The sequence below is a fragment of the Myiozetetes cayanensis genome, unplaced genomic scaffold (assembly GCF_022539395.1).
Source record: "Myiozetetes cayanensis isolate MyiCay16 unplaced genomic scaffold, myiCay2020 scf6-25, whole genome shotgun sequence".
NCBI classification, from domain to species: domain Eukaryota; kingdom Metazoa; phylum Chordata; class Aves; order Passeriformes; family Tyrannidae; genus Myiozetetes; species Myiozetetes cayanensis.
Window position 1 is genome coordinate 26,690,506 of NW_026087853.1, and position 22,252 is coordinate 26,712,757.

At 45.4% G+C, this 22,252-nt stretch overlaps 1 protein-coding gene across 1 annotated transcript; it reads right to left on the minus strand.

Moving 5' to 3' along the window:
* Window positions 1–12,150: 12,150 nt before the first annotated feature.
* On the minus strand, window positions 12,151–15,057 carry FOXG1 (forkhead box G1). Its single transcript, XM_050337022.1, has one exon. The coding sequence runs from the start codon at window positions 14,534–14,536 to the stop codon at window positions 13,163–13,165; it is 1,374 nt and encodes a 457-aa protein (XP_050192979.1). The 5' UTR covers window positions 14,537–15,057; the 3' UTR covers window positions 12,151–13,162.
* Window positions 15,058–22,252: the final 7,195 nt, after the last annotated feature.

A 22,252-nucleotide genomic window follows, 5' to 3' on the forward strand; every position in this document is an offset into this window, starting at 1 on the left:
CAGCTCTGTGTGTCTGCGTGTGTTTGTATTTTCATTGTCAAAGAATAAGCGTCTATGTTCTTCACATGTTAGATTTCAGTTTCTTGTTCATTTCGACATTCCCTAACGACCCATCCCACAGAGGTGTCTAAAAGCACCTACAGATTATCTGCCATCTCTCTACTACTCTAATGTGACACACCTACCTACATTTTAGGGGCAAATAATTTGAGACAGATTTACAGTTCAACCCTCTCAGTAGACAGGAGGAGAGGTCTGTGTGGAATATAAATTCAATAATGTAATTCTTTCTCAAACAAATAATCTGTTCCCTTTCAAATATAATTAATGTTTTGATAGTCCATTTCTTGTGTGAGAGAGATACAAAAACAGAGACAACCTCTTGGATCTCTGTTTGTATATTTTCAACAGGAATTTACAGTACCTATCCTGTGAATGTGACAGATAGAGTGTTTTAAACATTTAGAATTTTATTTATTAGCAGAACTGCAGCAGGAAACTGATAGATCCTTACTATCCACCGTGCCCATTTAATGCACTTTTTTATTGCAAAGGAAATTACAGTTGCAGGAGGAGAGCATTAGTCTTTCACTGGGATGAGAAATGTTTCCTAGCTCCCAAGATGCAGAGACTCTGTCCTATTGTACTCTGTCTTTGTGCTTTATCTTTCATTCTCCTCTCTCTTTCCTCCGTGGGCCTGAGCTACGTCCCTTTTTCTCTCACGCAGGGGGTTAAGGAAAACACTGGGAATATTTCGGTTTTGACGATCTCCAGCGTTCAGACTGGTCCGGGAAACGATGTGTTTCAAGTCACATAGTCTGAACAAAGCCATGTTTGAAAATGTCCAGAACATTCGTCAGATGTTTGTTAAATACTGTTATATGATCGCAAGGGTCATTAGTTATAGATCTGCTACCAAATCCCACGGAGGTGAGTTATCTTTTTTTTTCCCCTCCTTCATTCTCTCCCTCTCATTTCTTCTCTCTCTCTTTCCTTTCTATCACGGAGGAAGGTTTACAGAGTGATTCTGCCACTCTTTGGGAACACAAAAATAGTTGATATTCATTCTCAATGTCTACATCTAAAGCACAACACAAAATTGTCTTGATTGGAAAAAAAAAAATTCAATGTTTTAATCCAAATGCTACAAACCCTGGAGATCGGCTTCAGACCAAAGCCATATGGACACTCCTATCCGGTTCATCAATGGTCGGATTCGAAGTCCACAACTATCAAAAGTAAATTTCACATTCGTATCACTGCATTAGGTCCCCATTGCAACTATACCCTGCTAATACATCTCGTATTAATTTTCCAGTATCATATTATTTTTGAAAAATCGAGTATTAATCAGAAGAATGGAGAAACTTTAGAAAACGTTTTACAGCTGCGGTTGCCTTGCCTCACCTCACTTTGCTCTAACGGGCATTTTCAAAGAAAGGGAGGACATCTGAAATGAATCTTCATAGAAAGAGGCAGACGTATAGTCGGTATGAAAGTCTTTAGCAACAATAAACATTAGGAATATGCGTCATTACTAACTTTAAAAAAATAATCAATGGACTTAAAAGAGTGGAGTTTGCATTTTCAAAATAGTGCAAGGCCCTCTAGCTGTACAGGAAACAGACCTAGCTATTCTGATATCAAGTTTTTAAAAATTAAAAAAAAAATCCTTCAAATTTTTTAATCTTTCTTCTGAATTTATGGTTTCTGGATAAATTATTACAGACCCACAGAGTGTTATCTTCCTACATAAGAGTAATATAACTTGGATTTGGAGTATATAATATTTCAACTCTTTTTAATTTTATCATTTATGTTTTCTGGATTTACCTTTACTAGAAACTCCTCAAATGTCTTGTAAATACCAGAACACTCTGACAAAGATAACCTTAGTTCAATACAAAGATACCAACCTCAGTCATTGAGATCCAATTAATTCGATGTTTGCCTCCAGTGATCTGTGGAAAAAAAAAACACACACACACAAGAACAAAAACAAAATCAAAATCAAAAACAAAAACAAAACAAACAAAACAAACAAAAAAAGAAAACCACAAAACCACAACCCCACACACACATACGGAGAGGAGGGCGATGAACTAACAAAATAGGAAAATATTTGCTGCATTGATCTGATATCTCGGGGAAAGTCAGAAAAAGTCAGATACACAGTTTCTAACTATTGTCTTTAAAAATAATAAAAATAACTTCCATACCTCTGGGACATGCAACTGGTCTTTTTTCGCCAGAGGCTAACATTAGGGATGATCGCACTTACGTTCAGAAAATATTGTTATTTTTCTTAATGGGGAAAATTGGACTCCCGCGACTTAGATCTGTGGTTTTTAGAACTGGGATGGAAATTGGACTGACACCACTTTGCACTTTAACAATCGGATTTCGTCAGGGTACAAGTTGTTTGTTTAACCCGACAGCTCCGTGCACCCCGTCGCACGCTTTTACACACTCATTAAAACGATTATTCACGACCTGTCGAGTGTTTTCTCGTTCATTCACAGGAAAGACTTAGCGCTCTAAGATTCAAGAGCATACGGTCAGCTATACCACTGGCCGAGGGGAAAGATTACTTATCTCTCTGATCATCTGATGCGATGCCGTCTTATCTCTACAGGTTGTAAAGCAGCAGTTCCTGGAGGTAAAAGAAGGGAGGGAAAAATCCTCCCCCCTCCCCGACAAAACTTGCCTCAAGCAAAAGACGAGGAAAAGAACGGAAGAAGGGCTCAGTACTTGCTCAGCACCGCGCGCGAGTCCTGTTCCCGCTTCCCACCCCGTGGCTCAGGCTCCCGCGAGCCGCTCCCCGGGCAAGCGGTGGGCAGGGCGGCGGGGGCTGCACCCCGTGGGGAACCGCGGTCGGCGTGGGCTGTGGGGAGGGGACCTTCCCTCCCTGCACCTGGCTGGCTCTCATGCCGTCCACCGCCAGTTTTCTCTGGTCCCGAGCTCGCTCCCTTCTGCCGAGCCGCCTCTGTCAGCGTTGTCGAAGCGGAGGGGGGGGAAATACTGATAAAGCAGAGCCCTCTCTGAAACGACTGCGAAAGAAAATGAGAGTGTCCGGTCGAAAAAAGTGTTAAAAAAAAAAAAAAAGTCAGCCTTCTGGGGTCCTTGGAGGGGATATGGCTGGGAACCAGGCCGTTTAGCAGAGTCTGGGACAATTCCTTTTGGATCGATTAAATCACTAAGCACAAAACCAACTCAAAATATCACCTGCTTTGAGCACTCTGATATTTGGATGCCAATCTCTCTGTTTTGTTTTGGTTGGTAGGTTTTTTCCGTTTAATATATTGATTCCTGGTTTCGATATTCAGATTACCTCCATCTATGGAGGTTACGTCTCATCTATGAGGAAACCCCAGGGCCCACTCTGTTGCTGGTAAGGTGTTTTACACGTACAGCGGAAGCCAAGGGCCCGGAAGGCGAAGCACACACCAAATCCTGTTCAGCCTCTGCGGATCCAGAAACCCATTTTTCATTTGGAAAATATCTAAACATAATGCCCCTTTATTTAAATGAACCGACCCCGAATGCAACAAGGGGTTTTAATCTGAAACGGTTTCCTAATTGCTCGAAAGGCAAGCACGTATAAGTAATTTGTTAAACTTATTGGATTGCAATAATCCACTATCAGGTTAGCTAAGAATGGATCTGTCAAGTGTGTTTCCCAGTCTAAGCTCTTTCTTTCAAACCAATCTGGTAAAATAATTAGCAGACAAAGAACCTGAAATATGTAAGAAAATACCTAAAGATCTGCATAAATAAACATACTAATCAATAGCAAGCTACTCAACACTTGTCTTATTGATGAAGAGACAATCGATTTTGCTGTTCCAACCTGCAATCAGAGATCTGTATTTAATTATTAGTACTTTTACCTTTACTGATTTAATAATAAAAATAGAGCTAATATGTCCTACCCTTCCACCTAAATGCAAATTATAGTGATGACATAACCAAAGTCAACTTATGCTTCCCAGCAAAACAAACAGCTTTGCTCAGACAGAATAAACAAGTAAGAAAGAAAAGGAGCATCCAGAGTGGCTTTTTCTGACTTATGCTAGAGGACACCTTCACAGTCAGAAATAGGACAAATATATACATGCATATACACACACGTATATATATATATATATATATACAGAGGAATAGATATAGTGGGGAAAGTTCATTGATAAAACAACAATACCGTTTTTATTTGAATAATTCTCATCTGTTTTCTCATGGACTACTATGAGTGCGGGTATACAAAATGCTAATAAAAATACCCTTGCCATTATGCACCACTCTAAGTGTGGTACAAAATCTAGACTGCATCTTAAATCCCAGAGATGCATTTGCCATCAGAAGTCCAGTTCTGAAATCTAAAAGGAGATTTGCTTACCACTAGTGTATTACAAAGTTACCTATGAGCCACAGCATTAAATATATAGATGATTATGTGATGTGCTTAACCATATCACCCCATAGACCCCTGCAATAATCTGTCCCAGCTTTGTTTCATTTGGGGTCTACTGAAAAGTCTAATTGGTGCGGTCATCCCCTTTTGGAAATAAACTGGTGTGGGGATGCAAGAGTGTTTGACTGTGCAAGGAGCATTAAAGGAGAAGAAACGCATCTTCTAGTATAGCATCACCAAGAGTTTTGCTTCAAAAGAATAATTTTGTAACCAGTTACCAGTATTTAATTTGCAAAACAATTGCAACCTTTTGGGGCATTCCATGCTTCACAATGAGGTTATGCTTATTTTTTTTTATGGGAATGAAACTTTTCTCTCTCTCTCTGTCTTTCTTTTAAACTGTTTTCCATGGCTGAGAAATAATTTCTCATTTTTTTACTCTATAGCCAGGCTTCAGCCAGACTTTTTGACAGATACCTGTCTCCTCTTGGGTATGATTAATTCAGCAAACTACCTAATATTAAATACTTGTGATCAGATAAATTCTGAGTAAAAGCAGAGCAGACAAGGTGGGAGTGTGGGGACGGGGGGAGACGAAGAGGGGTTCTCTTCCTTCCACTAGCCAACAGTACTGGGCTAACACTTAGCTTGGAGGGCCGCCAAGTTAATGGGGAGTTGGGCGAGGTCTTCCCCGAGGGCCAGTCGCAGCAAGCCCCGTTCCTCCTCCACGGCTAAGGGAGAGCTGCCTTGAGAACCCTGAAGGGGAAGGGCTCCTTTCACATGTTCCTACCTCCCTGTGGAAGATGCTCCTGAGAAATCATTCATAAAGCTCTCTGAATTTTCCACTCTGGGGGAAAGACGGGGGGAGATTTAAAAAAAAAAGAGAGAGAGAGACAAAAAAACCCCAAACCAATCAAAAACATCCCACAAACAAAAAGTGACCAAAAACCCCCAAGTGAGCTCAGGCTTCATCTTGCCTTTTTAGTTCGAAATTCAGGTTTCCTGGTCAGGCAGCTCCGGGTTTGGAGAGTTTTCACCTCTCGAGCTTAGGGTTAAGCAGTTCTTTGCAGCTAACTTTGCAGGGATGCTTTACTCACCTTAGGGTAGGGTAACAATAGCAGGCTTTTCTCAGACTCCCTCTCGTTTAGTCTTTCCTCTCAAATCACGGATAACCCCAAATACACTTGGAGGACTCCCTAGAGACAATTCTTTGAAATGGACTTTGCATTCATTTCCCGACTAAGAGCAGAAAAGCCGCTCGCTTTAAGTCCAATTCGTTAGCCTGATACTATATTCTGTTAAACGGTATTGAAGAGGGGGAGGAGGGGAGGTCGCTAGTCGTTTCTTTGGTTATTTATTTATTTTGGCAGTTTGATTTATTTCCTTTATTTTTGTTTTTCAAGGTTTTTTTTCTGGTTCGTTTTGTCTCAGTGGAGCGAGAGGAGTGTTTAGGGAGTCTGATTCTGGACGGAGCATCCCGGGTCAGTTCTTGGGAAGAGGACTTAAAACGCCTTTCGCTAGGGCAACCTCTGTCTCTTAGTGGCTACAAGAACACAAAGCTAAGTCTGCGTGGAGCAGGACACCTCACATTTTTCCTCCTTTCTGAAGGGAGGGAGGTGGCACGGACTCAAGCCCTCTGAGTTCAGACCCCCGCTGCCTGCAAACCACCGTTTTAAGGCCGGGCGGGGCTTGCGGGGCCTCGGAAGAGGCCGTGGGTGAACAGGGCTGTTTTCCGGGGCTCCAGGCCCTGTGCGGCGGGTCCCGCGGCCCGGCGGGGCCGCTCTCCCGCGGGGCAAGAGCGCCCCCAGCCCGCGGGACGCGCACCGTCGCCGCCGCTGCGCCAGGCCCCCGCCTCGCCCCGCGGACACGCGTGTCCGAGCACGGCGGCCGCGCCGGTGCGGGAGACCGGGAGCGTCTGGCAGAGCCGGTCGCTGGCGTTCCGGAGACACGCCAGTGTGGGTGCCGCTCCCTGCAGCGTGGGAAGCTCCACCCGTGCCCTGCGGGACCCACGGGACATCCCCGGGCAGGTTTGAACCGGGCACACAAAACGCCAGCGGATCTGACAGAAGTCACTGCCGGCGTGTGCTGTGCGTGTGCTAGCGCGCGTCCCCGGGCGCGGGTGCCGGTTCCTGCGATGCGGGGGAGACAGGCGCTCGGTACCGCTGCCCCCTGCGCTGGAGTGTCCCACGCACAGTGTCACGGAAAACTCAACTTGCTGTATATTAAAAAATTAATTATTTTCGTGAGGTCAAAAATGGCAAGGAGCAAATGGGTCAAAGTTATCGGCCGCGTGGGACACGTGCCATGGCTCTTCCCCTGCACCACGTCGGAACAGCAAAACAAGAACAAGTCGGTCCACGGAGGACCCGTCCCGGGTCCTGCCCACGCACCCGCACACCTGCCCCCACCCTCAAGGATGCGCACGCCGAGCACATCGGTCGTATCAGCCGTTTAAACTTCCGCCCCTATTCCGAGATTTCGGTTTGCGGCGCCTAAATCTCCACGCATACAGAAGGCAGTTACGGAATTTGGGAAGTGGGAAGACAAAGGGAGAGTGTCTGGAGCTCTCCCGTGAACATGAACGTTGCCTGCGATCGGTTGCAAGGGAGCAGTTTCTCCACCGGGGCACTCAGAGCAAAACTCAGCTCAGATTTAGATGTACGGCTCTTTATCGATCTCCTCGATCTCCCAAAATTTTTGGCATTTAGTCGCTTTCTTGGAAATTTAGGGATATTAGCCCTCTTTACACAATCCCGAAAGGTGGGAGAAGCCTGTAGCTTTTTCTCAAATGACAGGCTTAGATTTTTTAGAAATAATTCATTACGGAATCCGCCTGTACTCATCATAGTAAAATCGTTTTTCATATAGCAGAGATGGATCAAAGACCAAATTTCCGCCCGCCCTGAGTAGTGGCGGGGAATTTTGCCTAGCCCTGTAATATTTCTGGGCTGTGACAAAAAAAGGCAGAGAAGGCTTAGGGATCTGCTGAAACCGCACTCTCTCCCGTCCTGGTACCAGAGGACAAAAATCGCGTGTGTAGTTACTTGATTCCTGAGGGTAAAAGAGGAGTAAAATCCGCACTCACCCAGTGCCGACGGAGGACTCCTCTCCCCAGGTGCCAACGTGCGCCTTTCTTGCAGGTAGAGGCAGTTTCTCCTGGAATCTTAAAAAGGCAAACACAACATTGTACCCGTGTGACTTTCTCTGACATTAGAGGCAAAGAAGCAAACAAAGAGCACGTTAATGAAACAAGCTAAAGTATCTACCGGTTATCCATAACAACTGCTAAACCGGCGAAGAAACTTCTAACTTACCGATGGAAACGAAAGAGCCAGAGGGGGAGGGAGGAGGCCGGGGGAGGAAACACTTTGAGGAAGAGACCAAAACCAAAACAATAAAAAGAGGGAAAAACCACAACAACAGCAACAAAAAAAAAAAAAAAAAAAAAAAAAAAGAAAAAAAAAAAAAGAGAGAAAATCCTGACAGTAGGCACACTCAGTTTTGGTGTAACTGGTGCTTTGAAACTGTGCTTCGGTTGCACGGGCGATCTGCTTATCGTGGGGCACAGGGAAACAGTACATTTAGACAGAAGTCTGTCATCTCTATTCATTCGTATCACATGGGTCTGCCTGTGGGGAGAAGAGGTAGGTAAGGTTTTCTTGAAGTGCACCTACCCTTCTGGCGGGAAGGCTTGCTGGGATTGCTGGGCAGGTTTCTTCTGGAGGGTCCCATCTCTCTGGAGTAGCTGCAGTGGAGTTGAGGGCAGGTTCTCCGGTGAGGTAGGAATGTGCAGGAACTCCGCCCTCTGGGCACAGTCACACAAACCCAGCAAAACATACAGCCAGCCCTAAAACCTCCATTGATCTTCACCTTCACCTCTTCTAACCCAGTTCTCCACCACTTTTTGACCCATTTACCCAGACACCTTCACCATTGGGAGGGAAGGGGGGGTATTCAAAACAAGAACATTTCACTGCGTAGAACTGCGGAGGAACTACTACAGACTCTAGTGCAGTGGATAGACACCTCTGCAGGGTTGTGTGTGTCTATATGTATATATACATATTTATTGCCAACCGCTGAATTTTTATTCTTATAATACATATGCACATATACTTTCTCGGGCGGGTGTGTTATTCGCGATCACACAATTAAGTGCAACAGTGGTGATTATCTACAGGCAGATTGTTTGTTTGTTTGTTTGTTTCCTAGTCTAAGGGAAAATATGAACAATTAAAGAATATAGTCACTAATAAAACAACGAGTCTCGATCAATGTTCTTCCTTAAGCAAAAATCTGATGTGGTTCAGTCAAAATGTAACTGGAGTTCAGTGGGAGTTTTGCTTGAGTGAATAGTGAATACATCGTGATTGAGACCTCATATTAACACAAGTGCTGAGGGGGTGTGTACCTGAATCATGATTTCTGACATAAATCTTAATAATCAACAGAAGAAGTTATAAAGAGCAAAATGACGTTCCTGTTAAACTAATTTTTTTCAAGTACCGGATTAAAAAAAATATCACTCCCCCAAACATTAGTTTTGTGCCATTTAAGGCAAATTATATTTTTGTTAACTTTCTTTTAAACCCTTTCATAAGAATACGTTCCACATAACGGATGCTATTTTACCATAACAAAAGAAAAATATCTAAAATATGGCAAAAATTGTTAGGCCAAATATCACGTTGAGAATTCGAGTTACTGTTTATTATGCCTCAAACATATTTGCGAAGGCAATCTTAAAACCGTAATTGGATGTTTCTTGATGAGCAGATTTCTTCTCCTACGATCTATGTGAGCAAAGTTAATCACCTCAAACATTAACTAGGAATATAACAATAGTTCTTTAATTCTATAAAGACCGCCCGTCCTCCATAAACACTCTAAATTAGGAAAAGCCAAGAAAACGACGCTAGGACACCTCATCATTCTAGAAATGTGCATATTAAAAAAAAAAAAACATCCGAAATCTTGAGGATTTGGCATATAAACCGCTGCGGAAAAAAAGTATCAGATAACAGAAATACTGTATACCAAAAAACCTAACCAACCAAAAAACCAATTAAAAAAAAAAAACCACAAAAATAAAAAACCCACACACACAAAAAAAACAAAACCCAAACCCCCACAAACAAACAATCCACCCAACAAACAAACAAACGAAACCACACCAAAAAGCCCCCACCACCTCACATTCAGTACCGAACTAGCCTGTGCAAAGATTAACCTAGGAGACATCCTCAGCGAACAAAAGAATTTATCTGGCTGGAGAGCAGGCAGAGGTAAAGACATATTTGGGGCCTTAGTGGTCCCTCTACCATTCATGACAACTGTAGCGGTTTATTGGTCTTATTTTGGTTTGGTTTTGGTTTTATTTTTTTTTCCTTTACAAAAATAATCTCTTTGCTGGCAATATATTTATGGAAACGTGAATAAATTACCAGCTCAGCAACCACCCCTGTGCCCCACGTAAGAGAAAGAGGGGAAAGTCTGTGGCACTTAAACTTGCTCAGACAGTACTTTGCTACACAGAGCCTAAAGGAGAGCGCTGGGACCGAGTGCTTGCTTAAACTAAGTCTGAAGAGACAATATCAGGGCTACCCTTCTGAGGAATTATTATGCATTACGCTTTCCTAATTAATGCATATTAGCCAGCCTCAAACTCTGACATGGCGGGATTGTGCTTTCCTCCAACCTGACTGTCTTTTCCTCCTTTCAGTACAGTGAAAGCAGACTTTTTTTTTTTTTTTTTTTGACATTCCAAACTAACTAATACTTTACGTATGTGCAATAGGATTTCCTATAGTATACAACATTTACAAGTGGTAAATAATAAATAATTTCCTTTGTCATCTGCACCTGATGACCCTTTTTTAATTTGCACAAGTACACAGAATTGGGTCTCCAGCCGTCAAGAGTTTAAATCACACCTATTGCATTTTATTATTTCAAATAGGTTTGTTGCAAAGGAGTTTTGGGTTTTAGTGGTTTTGCATTCCTCATTTTAATACAATAGAGTGAAGAATATGGGGGAGAGTAGGAGTTTCCAAGTGGTGGTATCATCTCTTCATTCCCCAACAAAGCAATCGTTTCCTCATAGTGATGATTAATTTTGAATTGCAGGACTGAGAGTGAAAGCCAAGAATATCAGAGATTTCTCTCCTTCTCCCCTACATAGTGCAGAGCTGGGTGTCCCATCTCTCATCCGTAACCTTTCGGTCCTTTCTTTCTTGCAGATCTGCTTGCATCTGTTTATATATTACTTATTTTTGGGAGATTTTCCCTTCCTCCTCTTATTCTTTCAGCTTGACAAATATTCTGTTTGTAAGAATTCAGATTTGCTATTGCTTCTTTATTCGCCTCCCGGCACTTTTTTTCTCCTTTTCTTCCTCTCTTCTGTCTTTCCAAGATAAGCTCTTTAAAGTGCTTGCGATAACATCTCCGACCCAGAGATTATTTTTCATTGGGCCTATTGTGAGCAGTCACCGACTTATTGCACTGCTGCAGAGCCCAGTCTAGGCTACAAACGTAACAAATGAACAACTTGTCCTCTGCGGTCTCACCGCGGGATCCAATTAGTTCCTAAACCTTTTGCACAAGTTTTTTAATTATTTTCAAGAGTTGTGGCTTTTATAGGCTTCCCTAAACTCTTCAAGAAACCAATTCACTTTAGGATTAAATGTTTCTTAAAATTACTAGCAGTGTTGCTCCCTTAAAACTAATGGATTGATTCTCCAGGCAACGCAGCATTCTTATGGACGCTGGCGTGGGTTACTGGGCTTCAGTAGGAACTGAGAAAAAAAGAGCTCTGTTTCAAAACTTTGCATTTAAGTGCATCCATAAAGGTTTGATTTGTTTCCCTTTTTTTCCCTATAACGTTTAAACATCGGTATGCAAGGCAGGGTGTCACGTGACTCCCGGCCCCTGCCTCCTTGCCATGGACTGCGACTTCACCTCAGCCTGCTCGGCTCCTGCCCCCTCCGCCTGGCCGCAGGGACAGAGGAGAGAGCTGTCTGCCCAAAAGAACACCGCTACTTTTGCAATAACTAAAGCCAAAGTGTTTGCAGCATCAAAAGTATATAAATACATATAACCTAGATACTTCAGGAACAGTGCTCCTTTAGGATAAGGATTATATTTTATACACATACATATCACAGCTTGCTAAATTTCATCAAACGATCATATGATAGCTAATATATGTATGTATATACACGCACATACACATCCTTCGTTAATATATCTCGAGTCATCGTAGAGACAGAATTTATTTCTTTCAGGATAATAAGTCTTTGAATGCATTTCAGAGATTGCAGGAAGAACATGTAGCTATATAATAATGCACTTTGGCTTTTTCCCAATGTGTACTTATACACTCAAATAGTATACGAATGTATGTATACATACATATGCGATTTTAAGCATCTTCAGCGTAAGGCAGTTTCTGAGCAAGACACCCTATCTTGTACTAACAATTTTTAAACAGACTTGATAAGAGTTCTCCCCAAAATGGACATCACAATTACTGGCCATGATGTTTAATTAAATACTCTGATCTTTTACATTTGAAAATACTGTAGTTAAAGACAATGGCAGAGAAGGCGGGTGGGGGGGAGGGAAAAGAACATGTGAAAAATGGTGGACTGTGTAATAAGCAGAGCTCTGATCTCTCTGTAACTTTCAAGCCTCTGCCACATTAGGGTTAATAAAAGAGACAAAAAACTATCACGTATATATGAATTTAGCCTATTTTTTTATTTCTGTGTGTTCATAGTAAACATTTTTGTAAGTGACAAACACGGGCATATGACCACAGTATCACAATCAAGAAATTTTAAGACGACATTAACAATCACTCAAATTTATGCGGCTTTTGCGCAACACAGGTTACATATTTGCAAGGTTTACCTATAAGTACAATAGGTATTAACATTTCACTACATTTAGAAAAAAAAATAAAGGTGACCTGTTAGTGACCACATACATCAAAATATACACAACACAAACTGAAGGCAATCATTAATTTCGTCCCCTTCTGATTCATTTGAACGGGCAGTGCTGCAAACTGAAATAATGTTGCTGTTTTTTTAAATTACTCCGTATACTGAGTGCATTTTCTAAAACCCAATCTTTGGTCTAAAAGTAAACAAAAAAAACCAACCAACCAACCAAAAAAAAAAAAAAATAAAAAAAGGAATAGAACCCAAAAAAAGCAGTTCAGTAAAGAAAATAATAAAATAATAAATGGCCAAAAGTAGTTCTTGGGCATCTTTCAGTATTAATTCTGCGTAAATACAAATTACATTTTAAGGATTTTTTTATAGTTTTAATAAATTTAGTTTGGTTTTGGTTTCTTTTTTTTTCTTTCAAGGTCTGCACCCACCGACATATCCATGATAACTTATAATACTGCAAACATGGAGAATCGGGCGGCTTTTAGTGATAGACTTATCATATTTGAATAAAAAAATTGCAAAAGCAGTCACTATTTAGATACACATTCTACTATAATTTTGTCTTCCAAACTTCGTAGACTACAATGCAATCTCCCCACATTGCACCTTGCTGACACTCCTCACCTTGGTGGAATAATAAACAACCCTAAAGACTGAACAAACGTACAGAAAAATGGGGGACTTAATAAAAAATACCTGGACTTTTTTGTTTTGCTTTTTCTTTTTCCTTTTAATTATCATTTACAATGCAAATGTGTGTAAAATGTTCACTTACAGTCTGATCCCATGGATGTTAATGTATTAAAGGGTTTGAAGAAGACCCCTGATTTTGATGTGTGAAATAATCAGAAAGTCCTCCGGAAAGTCCCGTTGTAAAACTTGGCAAAGAAGGTCTTAAGGACTCACAGGGGAGAGTGGAGGGCGCCTGTGGCGACGTGGAGGAGGAGGCTGCCCTGGCCGTCATTGAAGTGCTGCTTTGAGAAGTCATTGAAGGGTGAGGAACATGGGGGAAAAAGTAACTCGTCTGTCCTGCTAGGAGATTTACAGAGCAGGGGTTTAGGGAATAGGTGCCGGAGCAGGGAACTGACAAGCCACACGGCACTGAGGCGGCCAGAGCTGCTGCTGTGAGGTGATGAGTGGCATAAGGTATCTCTCCATTCACTAGTCTATCAACACTTAACCCATTAGACGTGGAAAAGGAGTGGTTGTTTCCCAAGGAGTTTTGAGTCAACACTGAGCTGTAGGGCATGGGGTGGCTGGGATAGGCGGACGTGGTCCCATTGTAACTCAAAGTGCTGCTGGCCCGGGGGTGGTGCAGGGAGAGGAAGGGGGACATAGGCCAGTACAAGGATCCTGCCCTATCCATGAATGTCAGTCCAGTGGAGGTGAGCCGGGCGCCCCTCTTGAAGGCCAGCTTGGCCCGAGAGGTGGTGGAGCGACGGCGAAGCTTGCCAGTGGTACCACCAATGAAGACGTCGTCGCTGGAGGGGTCCAGCATCCAGTAGTTCCCTTTCCCCGGGTCGTCGTAGTGGCGGGGCACCTTGACGAAGCACTTATTGAGGGAGAGGTTGTGGCGAATGGAGTTCTGCCAGCCCTGCTTGTTCTCCCGGTAGTAGGGGAAGTTCTTCATGATGAACTCGTAGATGCCATTGAGTGTGAGGCGCTTCTCGGGGCTCTGCCGGATGGCCATCATGATAAGCGCATTGTAGCTGAACGGCGGCTTCTCGTACTTGCCGTTCTTCTTCTCCCCCTCCTTCCCGCTCTCCCCGTCCTTGGCCCCCTCCGCTGCCCCCTTCTTCTCGTCCACCGCCTTCTCCTTCTCCTCCAGCTCCGCCGCCGCCGCCGCGCCCGCCTCGCCTTTGCCCGCCAGCATGTCCGCCTTGGCCACCTCCAGGGCGCCGGAGGCGGTGGCGGCGGGGGGCGGCAGAAGGTGCTGCCCCTTCTCCTCGTCCTCCTCCTCTGCTGCGGCCGCTCGCTGGGGCTGCTGCGGCGGCGGGTGGTGATGGTGGTGATGGTGGTGGTGATGGTGATGGGGGTGGTGGCTGTTGTGGTGGCTGTGGCTGCTGTGGTTGTTGTCGCTCTGGACGGCTTCGGGTACCAGGCTGTTTATGCTAAAGGAGGATTTCGGCAGCATTTTCACTTCCTTCCTATCTCCCATGTCCAACATCACACACTGGTCTGAGGGGGAAAGTTGCGGCGGCCGAGGGAGCTGCGCGCGGGGCGGTGGCGGAGGTGGCGGCCGGAGCGGCGGCGGTGGCCGAGGCGGAGGCGGCGGCACCACCGGCAGCGGCAGCACAGTTGGACCGCAGTCTCAAGCACTGGCAAGTCATGTAGCACAGACAGGAACCGCCGGGGAGGGGAAAAAAATAATAGTCATAATAATCACCGATCAGAAAAAAATCAAGCCGAGTCGGAGCGGAGCAAGAAAAAAAATTTAAAAAAAGGGGGAAAAACCCTCTGAAACCCAAAAAAAAAAAAAAAAAAAAAAAAAAAAAAAAGGCAACAACACACAAACACACACACACACACCTCCCCCCCAAAAAAAATCTACTTCATGGTGCCCGGTTCCCCCGGCACCGCAGCGCAGGGGGAGGCAGGAAGGCGCAGCAGCCGCGGCGGGCCGGCGCGGAGCGAGGCAGACGGGCGCTCCAGCCCGCCCCGGCCGCAATTAATTTCAGAGCTGCCGGCACGCACCGGGGCTGTAAAACATTTTTTGGTTTAACCTTTCCCACCGGCCACCCAATCAGGGCCGGCGGCGTGCGCGCGCGTCTGCCCGCCCGCCGGCCAACGGCGGCGCGCGCCCGCCCGCCCCGCCCCGCGCCGCCCCGCCCCCGCCGGCGACAGGGCTCCCGCCGCGCAGGGATACCGGCGCAGGGGCGCATCACCGCGCCCGTGCGCGCCCCCCCCCTCCGCCGCCCCCCCCCGCTGCCGGCACGGGCACAAATGCCCGCAGGCCGGACATCCCGCGGCACGGGTCCGGCCCGGCCGCTCGTGTCCCTAGATCCTCCGGCACACCAAAGTTGCCCCCTCCTCTAGCGTCGAAGGAGGCGGGGTGGGAGGCCGGGCGGGTGAGGCGGCCGCCGCACAGCGGTGGCGGCGGAGGCACTACTTTGCGGATCTAGCCGAAGTCGCTCGGCGAGTTTATTTTCCCAGGCCCGGTTATTTCTGTTTGTTGTTTTACCGAGGGAGAAAACAAAACCATCGTCCGGAGAGGACGCGGGCGGCGGGGTGGGCCCGGGGTCCGGGTGCTGGACGCCGCTGTCCGCGGCCTGCCAGGGAAGACGGGTCTGCTCCGGCCCGCCCGGCCCGTGCCCGCCGCGCTCCTCACTGTGAGTTGGAGGGCTCGGGAACGATCGGGCCCTCTCCTCCCCTGCGCTCTCCCTCGTGTCACGGCGGCCGCAGCCGGGTCCGCGCTCCCCGCTCAGCCCCGCAGCGCTTCGCCCGCGCGGTCTCTGGAGCCGCGCGGGGCCGTCGGGCTCGGTCCGTCCGCTCCTTCTCGCGGCTCCAGCCGGGGCCGCGCAGGCCGCGCTCCAGGCGTACCCAATAAATACTGACACTGGTGACCCGTGAAATACATTGCGGGCCCTGCCCGCCCGGCCCGGCCCGGCCTGGCCCGCGTGGTCTGGGTTCCGAGGGGTTCAGCCTTGCTGGCGGATGGGAGAGGGCGGGCGGCAGCTGACCGGGTGCTCACGGAGCAGGCGAAAGGGTCTGGCACGGCCGCTTTCCACCAGTACACGCGGTGGTAGAGACTCGGGCTTACCACCACGGTTTGTCGGGACCAAGTTGTTGGGTATTAATCGTCCACGGCACATCATTTCCTGCTGTCAGCACGGAAACAAAAATATCAACCGAGAAACAAAGCGAAATACATCGCACAGCTTCTTACTGGGAAAGTAGAGGGGGCAATGTAATGGACAGAGAGCTTGCTGATCTCATTCAGACCGAAGCTGTAGACAGACGTAGCGCCGCGTTAAAGCTACTTAGCGTTTGTGCCGGAGGAAAAGATGCTCCGTAGAAACAATACGTGCAGCTCAACCGCAGCTAAAACAATTTATCCCGAGGAAATTCAGGTTAGAGCTCAGTGCAGAGCTACGTGGTTGTGTGTAGATGTGCGTTTTATATATGTATTTGTGTATGTGTGTGTGTGAGGGAGGGAGAGCGAGTGTGAGAGAGTAAATAACGAGAACAAGTACAATGGACCGGTAATAAACAATTGCAATTGAGAATGGCATGAACTTTGTGGATTGGATTAACCTCAAATGACCCTACTACAATTGTATTTATTTAATCAATTTCATAACAGGTTGCTACTGACACACACACACAAAAAGATAACGATCAACAACCACTCTTTTTTTAAAAAATATAAGTTTGTTAGGTTTTTAAATCATGTCAATTTGTAATTATTTCGTGTCTCAACACTGAAGTCAATGCATGGGATTTCTTGAAGAAGAATGCGATGTGGAGGACATTAGATGACTCTGCCATGGCAAGGGGTAAGGGGAAAGGTAAGCTTCCTGCATATTATTATGATTATGATGATCATTAACTAATATGTGTCATTATGGTGCACTAGGATCCCATTAGGGTGGCTGGGCCCAGTGCGTTTTCCTACTCGGTCTAGCATGTAATGATTCCATGTAACCAGATTCTTGAGAAAGGACAGGTTACGTAAACATTTACTGATGTGGAGTAACTATACTATTTGTACTCTGATATGCAGGAAGGAAAGTGTTGATTAACACAGAAGAAAAAAAAAAGCGAAATTAGCTGATTGCATGCTCATAAGTGCAAGCTGTCATTGAACTGCTTTTAAAATAGACACAGCTGGGTGTTTGTGTTGAAAAATTTCTTGTGTTTTTGCTAATACTGAAATAAGCATGATTTTGTATACCAAACATTTTCAGATCATTAAAATTTGTAATCTGTGCTGGTTTTAAACACAAAGAAAAGAAACAGATTCATTTCGCTGTAAAATTTGCTGATATTATACTAACTCAATCAGGTCTGTACAAATGGTGCAGTATGCCTTATCAAATCTCTTTGATCCATTTAATACACAAAGTGCCAAACGTGTGTATTGTTTGTTAACATTGAACATTTTATTCAAATCCCAGCTCTGTAGCAAACTGGAGGAGTTCTTGTTTAATGTAACACTGACATTGCTTGTTGAAATTTTAATGCCTTGAGGTGTTTCTTAGGTCAAAGCTGAGTTACTTTGCGTTGTGATCAGGGATGAAAACGTAACAGGAAAGAAAATAGAACTTTTATCTTTTTGCGTTTTTAAGCAAAAGGCTAAAACACAAAGAAGCACACTTTAAAAACATCTGATGATCTAGATCCAACATTCGGTCATTTGTCACGGGTGCAGAATAAAGGTCTGTGCACAAACTTAAGATTTATATTTTTTTTAATACCATGGATATACAGTTCTACCAAAAAAGGAAATGTTTTGTCCAATATGTAGTACATATCTTTCTAGGTCCATGAAGATTAATTCACTGTTTACAGGACAGAAAAGGATATGTAAGAGAAACCACGTCAATTATTATTCCTGCTGGACTTTAACTTTTGAGTTTTTTTGTGTGGGTTTTGTGTGTGTGTTGCGTGTGGTGGTGGTGGTGGTGGTTTGGTTGGTTGGTTGGTTTTTTGTTTTTTGGGTTTTTTTCCCTTCGGCAGAAAATTCACCATTTACAAAACTGGAGATATTTACTTTGGAAATACGGGAGTCTTGCTCTAACGCCAGGTCCTCCCGGAGCTCTGCTCTGACCACGACTCCCTTTCACTTTCGTGGTACCTTTATGCGTCGGGGTACTGCAGTGAGCGGCAGGTTTGACCCCTCAGGTCTGGCTAAACTCTAACTCTCTTAAGATAAGTCCGTCATGGCAGCATTTTCGAACCGGGAAGGTTTTGCGGGATGTCTGGAGAAGAAGCTTGAGCTTGGAACGGAGTCACGCGGCCCCAGCCGTGCGAAACACGGTTGGTTGTGCAGAGGGGAGCCGGCTCACTGCAGGGTGTGGATGCTCCCTCACCTGTGCGCTCGCCGGCGCTGCGGATCCGCCGAACCGAGCGGCGGGGATGGGCTGAGAGTATCCAACTCCGGGGTCAGGATGGGGGTGAATAGTTGAGCTAAAACGTCCTGGCTGAAGTGCCATTCAACAGCGATCTCCGTACAGCTCTTGGGTATAACTCGGAGGGATAGTGTTTCGACCGCACTTTTTTTTTTTTTTTTTTTTAAATTCTTATTTTATTTTTAAATTAAAGGCCAAAGGAAAAACAGATCCTCTCAATTGTACACTCAATTGATACAGCGTACTGCCTTTGCACGTCCCCCTTTCCCCCCGCACCTCAGCTCCAGCGTTCAATCCCCCTTCACATGGGTATAGTGACTCTGTACTCTCGGGCTCTTTCAAGGGGTTAAGCTGCTAAAATGTACTGACAGCTTAAGAAATGAATGAGGTTTTTTTTCAGCCATGAAGAAAGGGTATTTAATAACCACGCTTCGATGGCATTATGCTTCTAGGAAACGAGTTGGGACACTTTGGTTTAACAATCAGTAATATCACATTCCTGACAGTAAATGCCTCGATGTACGCATATATAATTCTATTCCCACTTGACTATAAGCTTGCCTTATTTATTCCAGGTTACCTGGGCAATTAAGGTAAGGGCTGCTCAGCAGACACTGATACCCTGCTGCTAAGGCATGGCGAATGGGGATGGAGCAGCACGCTAACAAAGAGAAAGAGGTAGTCAAACATTTTGAAGAGGGGTGAATGGGACTGAAGGTGGATGGATGGATGAATGGAGGCAAAGAGGGAGAGGAAGAAACATTCAATGGTCCACATTTCTATCTGCATTTGTAGATTTAAGTTTAGGTGTCCGCCTCTAGCCAACTTCCAGTTAATCCTCAACAGTTTCTAGTGATTAGAAGTTAGTCTATTTAGCATGCTGTATCCTTCTTCCATGGGTTTTAGTTACAAGTTACACGATTAGGATTGCGAGAACAGTAGTGAACTAAACTTCCCAGTAAGAGGTCTTCACACCAGGGAAGTGTTACTTTGCTGCAGCAGCCCTGCCTCGTCAGTCATTAGGAAGCTGCAGGTTGTCAGAGGCTTCTTTTGCGCGCACACAAGCGCAGACACACACACACACACACACACACACACACAAAACCACAGCACTAAAACTAAATTAAGAAGCCGATGATTAAGACAACCGTCTACGAGGCCTGTCATTTCAGCATCCTTCCATCATAACATTGTGGCACTAAGAAATTTGCTTGAAAACCCTGGAAAAAATTGTCTATGGGAGAGCCTCATGTTTGAGGCTGTTAATATCAAATATAGACTGGGAACTGCCTCGGATGCAAGATAGTATTCCACAGGGAAAAGGAGCACTGCAGAGACCTTGGAGCTATCCACACACTCCCGAAATTCTGGTAAGCATCTCTACTTCTTATTGCAGCAGGTACGCTCTGTGTGACTGGAACTGGACCAGGTTTGAAATCCGCAGCTATGTACCTTTTGGGGACTTCGGGGAACTCACCCTAAAGTTAGGGGGTGAGTAAGAGTTATTGGCACTCGGTGCCTCTTTAAGGAGAGCAGCTCATATTGTGCCGAAGACCTTCCAAGCATCCTTTAAATACAAACATTTAAAGTTCCCCTCCCATGCATCCTCATCCCTGTTGTTTTCGGTCTAGTGGTGTTGTGTCTCTCCCCGTTCCCCTCCCCCCCTTTAAGCTCTCTAGTCTTCCCTCCCCCTACCCTATTCAGAACTAATTGCTCAGTTACTTAAATGTTTCAAGAAGAGCTAAATTTCTCCATCCGATGATCTTTTGAGAAGCTGCGCTGTACCATAAAGAACAGCCAGCGGGGTACTGTATACCTTAGAGGAGCCAGCGCAACTAGGGAAGAGGTAGCGTTAAAACAATGACATTAACAAACTAAGTGCACAGAGTTTTGATTCTGATGAACTTTAGGGAGTTTCTTGGGCGGGCAGACATTGAACGGAGAACGTGGAAAGGGGAAACAATGGTTGTAGGGTCCAGAAAGCTTTGTTAATGTCGTAAGCGTAAAACAAGACAGAATAGTGACAGAAAGAGATCCGAGTAAACATTGGAGTATACATTTCCCACGGCGGCTACGCTGGGTAGAGAGGGCTGAATTAAATCGCCTTAATTAAAAACTGAAGATTTTATTTATTTAGTCCTGTAGATGTAGAATGTCATCGACAGAAAGTCTATGTAGGGAGTGAAAAGCATCCACTACATTTATCGTGTTCAGCTGCTATTGCCAAAATTTTTCAGAACAGAATATTTTTATACTCACTGCCAACTTTAAGATGTGCAGTTTGTTAGATCCTAAATGTCGCTTTTATTTTATATGCCAGTGTGCAAAAGAGAGCCGTCACACCTGCCTAGGCAATAGATGACCCCGTGTAATGAAAGTTCCCCCTAATTTAGGACTCAAACAAAAATTAAAATATCCATTAAGAATTATCCACAGAGTTATGCAGAAGATGATAATAAAATGCAAGGAAGAAATGGGCAAGTCAAAAACCTTATTCTCTTATCGAGGTTTAAATACATAATTTTATTTTCTGACGTGTTTACTGTTAAAACATTCTAGGCCAGTGTTTTTATCGGCGTTATGATATTGAATTAAAGAACAGCGAAATAAAATACGAGGGAAAAGAAAGACAGGAAGGAAAAAACCGATAAGTAGTGCTGGAAGAAGACTTCTAGCTACTTTTTGACTCCTAAGAAAACTGTTACTGGAATATTTTCATGGTGTGGTTCTAAAGCTCTTTAACCTCTTATAGAGGTAATCTTTGGCAAATGACAGATGTATCTGGTTTTGCAGTTTTTCGGTGACTCGAAAGAAAAGACGCCCTCTCCCCCGCCCACTCGGCTTCCACCCCTTCCCCAGCAAAAGGGTAGATACGGTCGCTCTTTCTCCCAACTCTGTTTCCACCCCAGCCCTTAGCAAAAGGCATCTGGGCGCGGGGGGGCGCCGGTGCCCGAGGATGCCGATCCATCCGTCCGTCCCTCCTCCCTACCTGGCCGTGTCGCCCCCGTCGCTGCCCGCTCGGTGCCACTCCGTCCCATCGTCGCCCTCTCCCCGCACCACATCTCCACCGCACCCCTCGGGTCGGCGGGGTCTTGGACTCGGCCAGATCACCTACGGATCCAATTTTTAGGGCCTACAAAAGCACACCATCCTCCCCTATCCTCCTATTCTACCTCCCCCCACCCCCGCCCAGCCCCGCCCCGGGGTCCCCTTGTAAGCATAGCAGAATGACCGGTGTAACACGAAAGCCATAAACAACTGCACACCCTTCTAGAAGAAAGCGTTCGGCAGTCTCAAACTAAAGGCGGTGTTGGCTTTCCCCTTGCGGGGCTCAGGCGTGAGGACGTGCCGGAGCGAAGTGTTGGTTCTCACTCGCGGCGGAACCCGCGCTTGGCGGGTATCGGGGCTTGGCGGGCCTGGCTCTAGCGCCAAAGAGGTTGCCCGCGAAGCAGACCCTGTTCTCCTGGCGCAAGTAGGGCTCGCAGGAGCTGCCTCTTTATGTAGGTTGTTCTCAACACTTTTTATAACGGTCAGGGTGGTCTCCATGTTTTCTTTCTTTCGTTCATTCTTTCTTTCTTTAGTGGAGCGAGGGAGGAGTGATGGCAAGGACCTTGTTGGATGATTATAACCGCAACCACTTACAAATAAGTTTCTTGGGGAAGGGCTGATATCGTACCCTTGATATCAGTGGGTGTGTCCATGTATTATTTTAATATGATATGCCTTTTATACAGAGCTTGTTTTCCTCCTCCTTCCCTTCCCAACCGCTCCCCCTTCCCTCTCTCCACCCCCCTCTTCTCTCCCCTCCCCTG

Bases quoted from the DNA above. Each gene is read 5' to 3' on its own strand.
- FOXG1 (XM_050337022.1), bottom strand. From the start codon at position 14,536: ATGTTGGACATGGGAGATAGGAAGGAAGTGAAAATGCTGCCGAAATCC.